The sequence below is a fragment of the Durio zibethinus genome, chromosome 23, assembly GCF_047325235.1.
Source record: "Durio zibethinus cultivar Kanyao isolate XHJ-2024 chromosome 23, ASM4732523v1, whole genome shotgun sequence".
NCBI classification, from domain to species: domain Eukaryota; kingdom Viridiplantae; phylum Streptophyta; class Magnoliopsida; order Malvales; family Malvaceae; genus Durio; species Durio zibethinus.
Window position 1 is genome coordinate 2,757,762 of NC_143184.1, and position 13,709 is coordinate 2,771,470.

Consider the following 13,709-nt stretch of genomic DNA (forward strand, 5'->3'; position numbering starts at 1 on the left):
TTTTCTTTATGGATGGTTTTTTAGGTTACAATCAGATCAAGATGGCTCGAGATAATATGAAAAAAACTACATTTGTGACCATATGGATGACATTCTATTACAAAGTCATACCTTTTGGGTTAAAAAATGTTGAACAATGGTGACTCTCTTTCATGACATGATGCATAAAAAAATAGAAGTATAAGTAGATGATATGATCATAAAATCTCGTGAAAGAGAGGATCATGTTAGCAATCTAAAAAATTTATTTGACAGGTTGAGAAGTTTTCAGCTGAAGTTAAATCTTATTAAATGTACATTTGGTGTCAAATCAAAAAAACTATTGGGCTTTGTGGTTAGTAAAAGAGGAATCGAAATGGACTTGGATAAGATACAAGCCATTCAAAACTTATCTCCTCCTCGTACCTTAAAAGAAGTGTGAGGTTTCCTAGGGAGATTGAACTATATTACTCGTTTCATTTTTCAACTCACCTACAAGTGTGATCTTATTTTCAAACTTCTTAGAAAACATGATCTAAGAGAATAGAATGATGAATGCCAAGAAGCTTTTGATAAAATTAAAGAATACTTATCAAATTCACTTGTGTTGGTGCCATCAATCTCAGAAAAACCTTTGATTTTGTACTTAACAATGCATGAAAATTCAATGGGATGTGTACTAGGGCAAAAAGATGAAACTAACAGGAAAAAACGATCAATTTACTACTTGAGCAAGAAATTTACTGATTACGAGTTCAAGTATTCACCATTAGAGAAAATGTGTTATGTATTGGCCTAGACAGCTCGAAGGCTTAGACAATACATGCTTTATCATACTATTTGGCTCATAGCAAAGTTGGATCTCATTAAATACATATTCAAGAAACCCTTATTGACAAAAAAGATAGCATGGTGGTAAGTTTTGCTTTTAGAATATGATATTGTTTATGGGACTCAAAAGGCTATAAAGGGAAGTGCAATAGCCGAGTTCCTTTTCGATTACGTTGTAAAAAATTATGAATCAATGAACCTAAATTTCCCTTATGAGGATGTGATGGCTATTAAAGAAAATGAACCTATCGAAGAATCTTGGAGAATGTATTTTGACAGAGCTGTAAATGCTTTAGGCCATGATATTGGGATAATTTTAATATCTCTCGACATGCATTATCATCCCATCACGGCTAGGTTGAATTTTAATTGCACAAACAATGTGGTTGAATACGAAGCCAGCATTATGGGTTTGCAAGCAGCGATTGAAAAAAAAATCAAAGTGTTAGATGTGTTTGGAGATTCAGTTTTAGTCATCTATCAGTTATGAGAAGAGTGAAAAATGAGAGATTTCAAGTTAATATGGTACCATAAGTATCTCTGAATTGGTCAAGCAATTCGAAGAAGTTTAATTTGAGCATTTACTTAAAGAAAAAAACCAAATTGCTGATGCACTGGCTACTTTAGTTGCAATGATTAAAATAGATACAAATACTAAAATTTAACCCATCAAGCTGGATGTAAAGGATGAACCAACACATTGTTCAGGTATCGAAAAAGAAGTCGATAGGAAGCCATGGTATCATGACATTATGCAATACATTAAAAGCCAACAATACTCAGAACATACAACAAAAAATGATAAGAGGACTATTAAAAGGTTGGCTATGAGTTTTTTTCTTGATGAAGATATCTTCTATAAAAAGGGTTGAGATCAAATATTCTTAAGATGTGTGAATGCAGTTGAAGCGAAAATGATTATTGAAGAAGTGCATGATGGAGTTTGTGAAGTACATGCAAATGGTCATATGATGACTATGTAAATTATGAGGGTTAGTTACTATTGGTTGACAATGGAGAGTGGTTGTATTAATTATGCCAAAAAATATCATAAGTGTCATATCTATGCTAACAAAATCCACTCTCCTTCAATAACATTTTACGTTTTGGCTCCTCCATGGCCATTCTCTATGTAGGGCATGGATGTCATCGGTCCTATTACTCCAAAAGCTTCAAATGAACATAGATTCATCTTTTGTGATGATTGATTACTTTATCAAGTGGGTAAAAGCTGCATCATATACCAGTGTGACCCGATCGGTGGTATGCAAGTTCATAAAAAAAAAGATAATATGCAGATATGGGCTTTTAGAAATGATTATTTCTGATTATACCAAAAACTTAAATAGTAAAATGATGAATGAAGTATGCACTCAATTCAAGATCCATCATCGTAATTTAGCACCATATCGTCCAAAGATGAATGGGACAGTAGAGGCTACAAACAAGAATATCAAAAGAATTAAAAAAAATAACTAATACTTACAAAAATTGGCGTGAGAAGTTACTTTTGCTTTGCATGCTTATAGAACATTGATTCAAACATCTACCGAGGCCACTCCATTCTCTTTGGTATATAGAATGAACGCTGTGTTACCGATCGAAATGAAAGTTCCCTCATTGAGAGTCCTGATGGAGGTAAAGTTAGAGGAAGCATAGTAGGTTTAAAATTGCTATGAGTAATTGAACCTCATTGAAGAGAAAAGACTTACAGCATTTTGTCATGGTCAATTATATTAAAAGAGGATGATGAAAGCATATGACAAAAAAATCTGTCCTTGTCGCTTAAGGGAAGGAGACTTAGTGTTGAAAAGGATCTTTCTAAGTCAATATGACAATCGAGAAAAATGGACACCAAATTGAAAAAGCTCGTACGTGGTGAAAAAAGCATTTTTTGGTGGGGCATTTATCTTAACAGAGATGGATGGAGGTGATATATCTACTTCAATAAATTCAGATGCTATAAAGAAATATTTTACTTAAAAAAAACAAAACAAAAAAATAAAAATAAAAAGTGAAAAGGAATGATGTATTTAAGCTGAAAACCTTAAAAAGGTAGCTTGGATACGAAAGAGAAGCATCATCCCACAACATAAGGGCAACTGTAGTTTGACGAATTTTGAAAGATCAAGAAAGTTATCTGATTTAGTTTTTAAAAAAAAATCTGAAAATATTTTGTTCATGATTATTTTATGATCATTATTTAGGCACCTTTGTTTAGATTCAAACACTTTGCCATGCATTTATTATTAGTCTAATGAAATATGCTATCTTTCTTTTAAAAATAATGCCTATCCATTCCTTTATTCTCATTTGATATTTTTGTTTACCGTACAAATAGAAGAAATGTGTAATTGCATTTTGTTTGTCTTGAACTTAAAATGATGAAAAGAAAAACGAACACAAAAGGTCTCAGCATTACTTTTTTAAAAGTTGATAAAGGCAAATGAAAAGGGATGAGAAAAGCATGACAAGTATTAATGTTACAAACATTCAAAGAAGAGAAGTATTTTTAGGGAAGAATACAATGGTCAGATGTTAAGAATAGATTGGTCATATGGCAATTTTGATAAAAGAAACCAAAAAGCAAGAGATTTCGAGAACCTTTTTACCATAATGAATAATTTTGATTGCATTACATGATTGCATTTAGAGACTCGGTACATGCATCCATAAATAATAAGGACAGAGACTTCCATTTTCTAATGAAAAATAAGATCAAACAAATGATTTCAAAAAAGAAAAATTTACTTGTTCAAAGATGAGAACTCGATTTGGAGAACAGATGAGATTTTAAAGTTGTTAAACCTCTATTTAGAGGAGCTTTTTTAAGATAAGATTTTTAAAGTTGTTGAACCTCTGCTGAGATGAGCTTTTTTCAGATTTTAAGTTTTTTAAAGTCGTTGAGTCTCTGCTGATATGAGCTTTTTCATATGAAATTTTTAAAGCTGTTGAGCTTCTGTTTAGATGAGCTTTTTCAGATGAGATTTTTAAAGTTGTTGAACCTCTGCTGAGATGAGCCTTTTTCATATTTTAAATTTTTAAAAGTTGTTAAGCTTTTACTGAGATGAGCTTTTTCAAGATGAGAATTTTTTTTTTAAAGTTTTTAAGCCTTTGCTGAAATGAGCCTTTTTCAAATTTTAAACTTTTAAAAGTTATTGAGCCTTAAGTGAGAGGAGCATTTTCGATTTGACGAAAAAAACTTTCTAAGTAGTTTATGTTAAAAAAAAAATCCCTTTGGATTTCTGATAAAATTGTTGTCTTTATCTTTACCATATTATTGATTCTCAGTAATGCGCAAAGAGAGGCAACTGTAGACAGTAAATTTTTTTAGATTTTAATTAATAGTTCTCAAGCTATCAGGTCGAGACCCGATTTCAATTCAACTGATTTTCGGGCTCGATTTCAATTCGACTGGGCCTAAAGTCTGATTTTGATCAGGCTCGAAGCCCATTTTGTTCTTTAAACCCAGTTGCCTCTTATTTTTTTTGTTTTATTAAATTAAATAAAAATATAAAAAATATAAAATACAAAAAATAGAAAAAACAAAAAATGGGGGGTTGATGGCAATGGTGCCTTGCACGGCACCACTGGCTACCTACCCCTCTGATCAACCATCCTTCTGGTCACTCATACCCTGCAAATCTGATCATAGCCATCATACCCTACCACTATCGGATAAGATAAAAGAAATAAAAGGGGTATGAGGGCTCGTGCTTGCACCTCCATGTCGAGCCCTATGCCACCTACTCAGGCATAGGGCACAGTCGAAGCTATATAAATAGAGCTTTTGATTGAACCCAAAAAAAGAGAAGAGAAAGAGAGGACGTTGCCAAAAAATGAAGAAAAAAAACACTCTACCAAAAAATAAACATAAAAACTTAGTCCCCTTGAACGGGGAACTTAGCGCTGAGAGCCCCTGTACAAAAAAAATAACAAAGTCAGTTTAAAAAAATAAGAAGTCAGAATACAAAAAAAAAAGAGGTTTAACCGAAACTTCAAGAGCACATCTAGGTTTTTGGGTTTCTTTTCAGAGGAAAAGAGGTTGGATCTATATTCTAGGGATCAAAATGAGCATTTTAGTGTTTTTTTAAATTTTTTGACACTAACGACAGCAGTCAGAGCTTATTGCTGGCGAGGACCAAAGCGACGGTTACGGCGGACGGTCAACGGCACTAGATTGGTCTAAAAAAAATGAGGGAGATTTTTTTTCTGACAGAGGGCGTGAAATGAAGTAAATTTTTTTTTTTTGCTTTTATAGAAACTGTTAAAGCCAAAACGACGTTGTTTCAATAAAACCCCAAAACGATGTCATTTTAAGCCCCTGAAGATCCACGCATCAACCCGTGATCTGACCCGAAATTCACGTATCTGACCTGATGACTCGACTCACCTTTTGAACATGATAGGTCCAGATAAACTAGACCATACTGAATCGCTGAATCACCCAGATCGAATCAAACCGCGTCGAACTGCTAAATGTGATCAGACCGTCGGATTGACGTTGACCAAACCGTTGACTGATCCCGTTCAGGTAAAAAAAATTTTTTTTGAATTTTTAAAATTTTAAAAATATTATTTTTGTTATTTTATATTTTTTATTAAAATTTATGTATGCTAAAATGTTTAAATTTGATAGAATAAATTTTTGTTGTTTTATAATATTAACAAATAAAAATAAATAATGAAATATATAGTAAAAATTTGTGATAATTTTGTTATTTTAAAAATAAATCTTATAAAATAATAAAAAATAAAAAAATAAATTTTTATTCAACGATGTGATTCAAAGATACTCCGTGTAGTGATACCTACGAAATCTCTAGGTGAAAAGATTTTTTTTTTAAATACTATCAGTGTATTGGAGTATTTATAAAAAATTTTAAATACAATAAATTTTTTTTCTTTCTTATAAAATAATAAATAAAAACTAATTAATAAATTAAGAATAAGTAATAATATAAATAAGGAAAAAGAAAATTTTATCCAATGATTAGATTCTAAAAGTATTCCGAGTAGTGATACTTTATGAAATCCCTAAGTGAGAAGAATTTTTAAAAATATTACCAGTGTATTGAAATATTTATATAAAAACTTCAATATAATAAAAATTTCTTTTTCCTTCAAAAATTTAAATTAAAAAATTAAATACACTAATTAATAAAATTTTTAAAAAAGAGAATAAAATGTGTGCATCAACATGGTAATATTCTGCATTGCATGCGTGACATAATTTTTACGAAAAATAAATTTGATCCTTTAAGAATGAGATTCTAAGGTATTCTGAGAAGCGATGCCTAAGAAATTTCTAGGTGAGAAAAAGTTTTTCTAATGTTACTAACGTATTGGAACATTTTAAAAATTATTTCAATAAAAAGATTTTAATTTATTTTTCTCGAATAAAATAAATCAAGAAAATTATTTTTTAAACACTAAAAATGGGATTGTTTTTTTATCAAAATCAAAGGATAACACGTAGTTAATTGGTACCGTTTTAAATTGACACTGTTAGGGTACTAATCTTTCTTTACATATAACTGATTCTCGAACTCAGACTGTTATGCAGACCTTAAAATTATCTTTTTAATAAATTTTAATTAATTTTAAAATTTCATTAAAATGATATATTTTAATAGATGATTAATCGTATTTAATTAAAAAAAATTGATGATGATTCTATTTTTCATTCTTTTATTTTCATTTTCAAATTCATCATACAACTCCAAAATTATTACGACAATGACATTATTTTAAACATACCTCATAATTACCCATGTTTAAAAAAATCTGAAATGAGGCACGGGGACAGGTGAACATTTGATATGGAAACTAGTTAAGAAAACGGTAATGAGATATAGTATAAAAAGTAGTGCTTATGCGATAAACAAGTGACAACTATTATAATAAATAAAAAAATATCTCGATTATCCGCTTATGTAATAAAAAAGTGATAATTATTATAATAAATAAAATTAAAAATTTGATTTTAAATTTTATGAATAAAAAAATAAATTTTAAAAAAATTATTTTTTAAAAATTTAATTTAAAGCTGTAAGCTACATCTTCTACGATGTTCAAGGAATTACGGCGTTATTTCAAATAAAACCCTTAAGAAGTATACGTATTCACTTAATTGAGAAAGTTTTTAAGAATAAATACCTTAAAAAGTATACATATTCATTCAATTATAGAAAATTTTTACTCAATTACAGTATTTTCTCAAATAATCACGTTAAAAAGTACACATATTTAATTACGGTATTTTTAAAAAATAAATACCTTAAAAAATATATATTCATTCAATTTCAAGAATTTTTTTTTCAATTACAATATAATGTGTAATTAAATATCGTAATTACATATATATAATTTTAAAAAATTAAATATTTCCTTTGATAAATGCATCATTTATTTTTTTATTTTTTAAAATAAAATAAAAAATTACTTATAAATTGTTAAAGATATTATTCAATATACATAATTTATTAAACTGACATTTCACTAATTAAACGAATGAATTTAAAAATGAATTATTTTAAAAATAAAAAAAATCTCAAATATCATATTTTCTTTCAAAATTCAATATTATGAATTACATATGTATTTTTAAAATATAGGCATTAAAAAGTACATATATTCACTCAATTATGAAAATTTTTTGTTTAATTACGATATAATATGTAATTAAATATGATAATTACATATATTTAATTAAAAAATAAATATTTCTTTTTATAAATGCATCATTTATTTTTTTAAATAAAATAAAAATTACTTATAAATTATTAAAGAGATTATGATCAATATACATAATTTACTAAACGAAATATTATAGAAATCAAACAAAATTTCAAATGTCGTACTTTTCTTCAAAATTTAAGATTCTAAGAGTGTTCCACGTTGACACACGCTTGTCATGTGAAGTGCATCCCAACTAGTATCCCGGTCGGGTGTCGGGACTCTGTCTGAAAAGTTTTTTGCAAGGGCCCGTTTTACAAGCAAAGGCCAATCAAAACAGAGTGAACCACATCACTGCAAAACACACCTGAAATCTCTTTTTCCTTTTCTTCTCTTAGACAGTTCTGTCCCTTGTCCCCGTTTCTCTCTCTCTCTCTCTCTGCTCCCCCCCTCTCTAAAGACAAAGAGCGCATGGCAGCCACATTGCCCACCATCCGCAATCCAAACTGCCATTTCTTTCAAACCCCACAAAGCAAATTATCTCCAATGAGTCAATTAAACCTCACAATCTCTTCACTGAAACTATCCATCACTTAAAATAAGCTTCTCTTCCCCGTACAATGCTTGCATTGCCCTTCTTCTTAGGCACAAAGGTAATACGATACTCCTTCATTTTCTTCATTCTTTGTTTTCGATTTTAGTGTAGAATTTTTTTTGGGAGGTCAATTAATGTGATATCCCAACGAACAACAGGATGCTCTTGCTGTTAATGGGGCGTTTGAGATTTTGGAGGGAATAAGTTTTGCACTTACATACCCGATTGTCATGGGTGGTTTGTTTTTTTACGCTTTGTTAGCTTTGTACTTGGGTTGGCAATGGAGGCGAGTCAGGACCATCCAGAATGACATTAATGAGCTCAAGAAACAAGTGAAGCCCATCCCAGTTACCCTAGAAGGGAAACTCAGTGGAAGCAGCTCCATCTTCGGGGGAACTCAAGATTCATCTACTCACTGAGGTTTGCTTCATTACAACATAACTTTATATAGTTTTAACTCACAAATCTCATTATTAAAGCATAATGTCAAGATTTCATATCCCTATTCTGTCACTGAATCCTTACGAGAGTGCTTGGTGATACATAATGATTTCTCCTTAAATGCAGTTGACTATTAGTTGACACTTCGACATTGTTAAGCATCCAACCGAAAAGGCGAAAATCAATTGGCAATAGGTAGACACTTCCAACCTTAATACATGCTCACAACAAACTCTGAACCATATAACTCTACATGACAAAAATAACAAAAATTCTTTTGGTGGTGATGTATCAAAGCTATGCCTTATAAGTGAGTGTTAGCTAATTACTGTAAGTTGTAGCATGTCGAGATTCGTGCTATACTATGTGGTTTCTGTGCAAACTCCTGATACTATCTGGTCATTTGTCATTTAACTTCAGGAGAGGAAGGAGTTGCTGAAAGGGTCTTACAGGTATAGACACTTCAATGCAGGATCCATGCTGCTAGGATTTGGGGTTCTTGAGGCTGTTGGTGGAGGTGTCAACACAAGGTTTAGGACAGGAATGCTCTTCCCGGGCCCCCATTTGTTTGCTGGAGCAGGTAGTTTTTTGATTCTGAGTTCTCTTCCACAAAATATATAATGACAAATAGGAATTCAAAATTTATGTAGCTAACCTCAATATTTAAAATTTAGTAGGAACTGACTCCACCTTGCTGCCTTGGTGTTTGTTTTACAGCCATTACAGTGTTATGGGTTGCGGCTGCAGCGCTAGCACCATCAAAGCAGAAAGCGAGCGAGACTGCAAGGAGCCTTTACATTGCATTGAATGCAGTATATGTTATACATTTTATTTGGCAAATCCCCACAGATATAGTTTTCAAAGTTTTGGACTTCACTAAATGGCCTTGACGTACAGACCTTCCAAGAATAACCTCTCTTGCCTGCTAGCGTATTTATTTTCTCTGCTTAGAACTTTTGTATCATCAACTTCAGTTTTCTTCTCTGCTCCTGTCTTTCTCCCTTGTATGATACAGCAAGTAACATGCCAATTAAGCATATAATGAACTACGTCAGAGAAATTATGATCCTTGTGCTTCAATCTCTAATGAATCAATTGTGCTTTCATTCCTCAGCCAATTGCGTTTTATATTGAGTTTGGCATTTCAAGGAACTAATACCAGCATGCTTCTTCGTTACTTTGATTCCTTTTAGATGCTCAAATACACTGAGAAATACATAAGTCCATATTAAGAATTTATAGATGAACAAACTCTATTGCCCAAGCTCTTTTTGTTTGTCAGGCCCAACAGAAACTTGAGAGAGAGCCGACGGTTGACGTGCTAAGTATATGGCTGTATCCATTTTTCGCATGGGTTTTGACATCATTATTAATTATTAATTATTGTAAATAAATAATCATGAAATCATTATTTAAAGGTTACAAAACACACCATGAGTGATCGGTAAAGAGAAAATTTTCCTTGTTAACTCGAATTTAATTTTTATAGAAAGTATTTTTAAAGTAAAATTTCGACTCGATAGAAATGTATCCTTAAATTTGATTTTGAGGGAAAAGCTTTGAGTTCCCCCGAAGGTATTAAAAAAAATGACAAAAGAGCTTGTTTTATGTGAAAGTGTTGATTCCTGCAAACAAAGTGTATGAATTGGATATTTGCAACAATAGATGGTAAGCCCTCACGAGTTATATTGATTAGATTATGAGGACTAAAATTTAATTATTGGATTATACTTTAAGTCGGCTTAGTAAATACTTGGTGTTATCTTTGAAAGCTGATTAATTAAAAAGAAGGGTAAAAATAGACTTATATTCCAAGGTCCCACCTTAAAGAATTCGTTTCTTCTCTTTTGCGACAATGGGTATAGGAAAGAGTCAAAGAGTTGATGTTTCAATCTCAATCAACAAGTAAATTACTACAATTGTCGAATGTTGTTGGTTACTAAAGTCAAGTTACTAGATAGAGCAATATTCTTCATTAATATAATAATTATCAAAACAACCCCATCTCTTAAGTTAAAAACCCTGAAGGATCCTAAAAACAAAAAAAAGTTGAAAGATCTAAAGCAGTAGCGGTGTAGTGGATGGCATCAAATCTGTTGTGACCAATCTCAGCAAGCAAAGTCGGAAGAAACAGACAGCAACCGCATCAATTTTGTCTTGCAAGAATCTGTCATAGTTAGCCGTGTGAAATCTAAGCGGGACATGAAGAATCGTTGACGAAGTTAAGATGCTGTGAATTGTTAAGAATGTATATAAATGCAGTGCAGCCGTAATAAGCACAGGCTGAAAATTCCAACCAGATCATTCAAGCAAAAGGCGAGGTTGTTGTAATTGTGGGAGGAAGAGAGCAGCCATTAAACGCAATACTATGATAAATGCATAAGAAATTAAGAACATTTTACAAATTAGCCGAGCTATTTTAATTTGTGAAGGAGAAAATTTTAATATAAAAAGTGAGTAGCACTTTTTCCTTAAAAATGTTGTTCCTACAGATTAATCTTTCATGAATTCCACAACTATTATTCAAAAATATTTTCAATTTCTGCAAAGAATGGAATTAAGATTGCCGTGTTGGATGAGCAATTGAACATAGACCTATCCAACCAGAACAGTTGGCCAAGGATTCCAAAATTATAAGAACAAGTTCTTTTATTCTGGGTTCTGGTTAAATGTTCATAGAAATGGCTTGCAGAATTATAAGTTGATCAAAAGGAAATGCCAGTTCTAGCTATCCTAATTAATCTGATTGACAATACAAGGCGTCGGTAGAGGATTCTGCTGAGACAGAACTTTTAACTTCAATGAATCCCCAACCAGACAGTAAAGTAGTCTAAACCTGGCTAGAAAAAAGTAAATTACTCCATTTGATACCTACCGTAAGATGTTAACTTTTGTCAGCTTATGTATAGTGTTATATGCTATTGATTGGATGCTTTTCTTTCTCTCTTTCCTTCTTTGTGGATTATGGCTTGGGCGCGTTTTCCTCATGAGATTTTTCTTTTTCCACAATTCCTGTTTGTACTTGAACCTGGATTACTATATAAGCGCATTTTGGTAGTCATTTAACCCTGTGTCCTTTCTTTCATCATTTCTAGTACATTTAGTTTTTGAGCGTTTGATCTTTAAATCTTTTCAAACCTTACCGCATTATGTCAAACCAACCGGCACCAACTCGTCCCTGGTTTCGTTTAGGATCCATATCAAGGCCAGCACCCCAAGCACCTAGTCAAAGCCCTGAACCCGCACCAGCCCCGCCACGACCAGCCGCTGTCCGACCTACATTCAGGCTGGTAGTACAGGCTCAGCCTCCACCAAATCAACCTCAAGCAACATCCGATGCTCCACCACCTGTGGGTGGTGTTTCTTCGGTTCCATCATCCCCTGTAGCTGTTGGTAGAACTTCTCAACCGTCTTCCCCTTCTGATAAAAAACCTACAACTACCACAACGGTTCCAGTCAGTGCCACAACTTCTTCAGTGCCTAGTTCCCCCATGAAGACAGTGCCAACTTTAACGGCAGCTGCGGCGGGGCAAACTACTTCTCCACTGAAAGCAGCAACAACTGCGTCAGTGACATCTTCTCCGGCCAAGCCAGTGACAACTACTACCTCCGTGCCAACTTCTCCAGACAAGACAGCCCCAACTACAACACCAGTGACAAGTTCCCCAACACAAAAACCTGACTCCTTTGTGACCACCACGACTCACGTACCTAGCCCTAAAGCATCAACAACAACAGTCAAACCTGCCATACAATCTCCTAGTCAATCACCAAAGATCAAACCACCAACTGCTCCAGCACCTTCTCCTTTAACTCTCCCACCTCCCCAGTTGAAAGCTCAAGCTGAGCTTGAACCCAAAATCCCTGTTGAGGCAGAGCAAAAGACTGTGCTTGTTCAAAAGACGATTGACAAGCTCAAAGAACGGCTATTTAGTGGTGCCCCTCAAAAGGATCTTGGTGACACACACAAACCTAGCATTCCACTGGATGGACAGAAAGAACCGTCCAAGGATGGTGAGAAAAAGGAGAAAGGTCATGGCAAGAAGTTTTCTTCGGACTCGGAGGATGCCGGTATGAGGGTCATAACAATTGCTGGTGAAAACAAAGGTGCTTTCATGGAGGTAATCCGATCACCCCATAAAAATGGCTTTCAGGGCAGTCCTCATCATCTACAAAAGAGAGTAATTTCTTCTCGAACTGGGGGGGATGGCAGTGACCCCCAAAGCTACAGAAGCAGCAGCGAGGAAGGTGATCGTAAGATGAAGGACAAGAGCAACAAATCAAAGACAATGCCTATTACAGCATTCCTGAACAGCAACGTGCAAGGCATTAATAACTCAATTGTCTACAATTCTTCATGCACTCACCATGACCCTGGTGTGCACCTTTCTCTCCACGTAAAATAAACTGGTAATGGATTCGATATTGAGGAACGGACCAATGGTTACAACAGCTAGGGAAAAAGTAAAACATCAAAAGGGTTTTAATTACTTACAGTACTTACGTTTTTTCAGAATAAATAATGCTTTACAAGTTATATGAGTGATTGCTATCGGACACAAGGATTCGGATTCTTCAGTACCACTTTTTTTGTGGGCCTAATTGAAGACGGTCCATGTGCAGGCCTTTTAGCATTGAGGATTATTAGTATATATGCTAAACTCCGATTACAATAAAGGTTAAGGATAAAACCATTGTGTTTGATGTTCACCGATTAGCCTTTATATATTCTTTCAAAACTTCTTGCCAACTGCCCATATTCCAAATTTATACTCCGTTAAATCCAAAGTTTTTCTGTTTTTATACCACGATGTGGAAAACTTCTGAAATTCGCATTAGGAAAACTTTTCATCCAAGATGATGACAGAGACCTTTCAGCTTTTTACACTTTGGTATTAAATTATCCTATTGCGAACGGATCTACAGGACCATCCATGACACTTGCTCCAAAAGAAAAATGAAAGATGGAAAATACTTCTCACATCACCAATCTGAAAAAGTTCCAGGAATGCTTTTCTAGGGCATTTCTTATTTTTATGCCTTTGCTCTTCCTTCGAGGGTTGAATTATGGAACTCAAAGTATCCTTGTCCAGGAATTTTCCGTCAAATTTTCCGGACTCTGTTAGTTCGACAGACAAATTGACGACAAGAAAATTGAAGAAAAATGTATTAAAAAAAAAAAACA

At 33.3% G+C, this 13,709-nt stretch overlaps 1 protein-coding gene and 1 pseudogene across 1 annotated transcript; both read left to right on the plus strand.

Moving 5' to 3' along the window:
• Positions 1-5,212: 5,212 nt before the first annotated feature.
• On the plus strand, positions 5,213-9,414 carry LOC111313037 (uncharacterized; annotated as a pseudogene).
• A 1,752-nt stretch (positions 9,415-11,166) lies between these two features.
• Positions 11,167-13,234, plus strand: LOC111313349 (uncharacterized). The gene is given in 1 exon segment (XM_022914014.2): positions 11,167-13,234. A coding segment is annotated over 1 exon segment (1,308 nt). The 5' UTR covers positions 11,167-11,673; the 3' UTR covers positions 12,982-13,234.
• Positions 13,235-13,709: the final 475 nt, after the last annotated feature.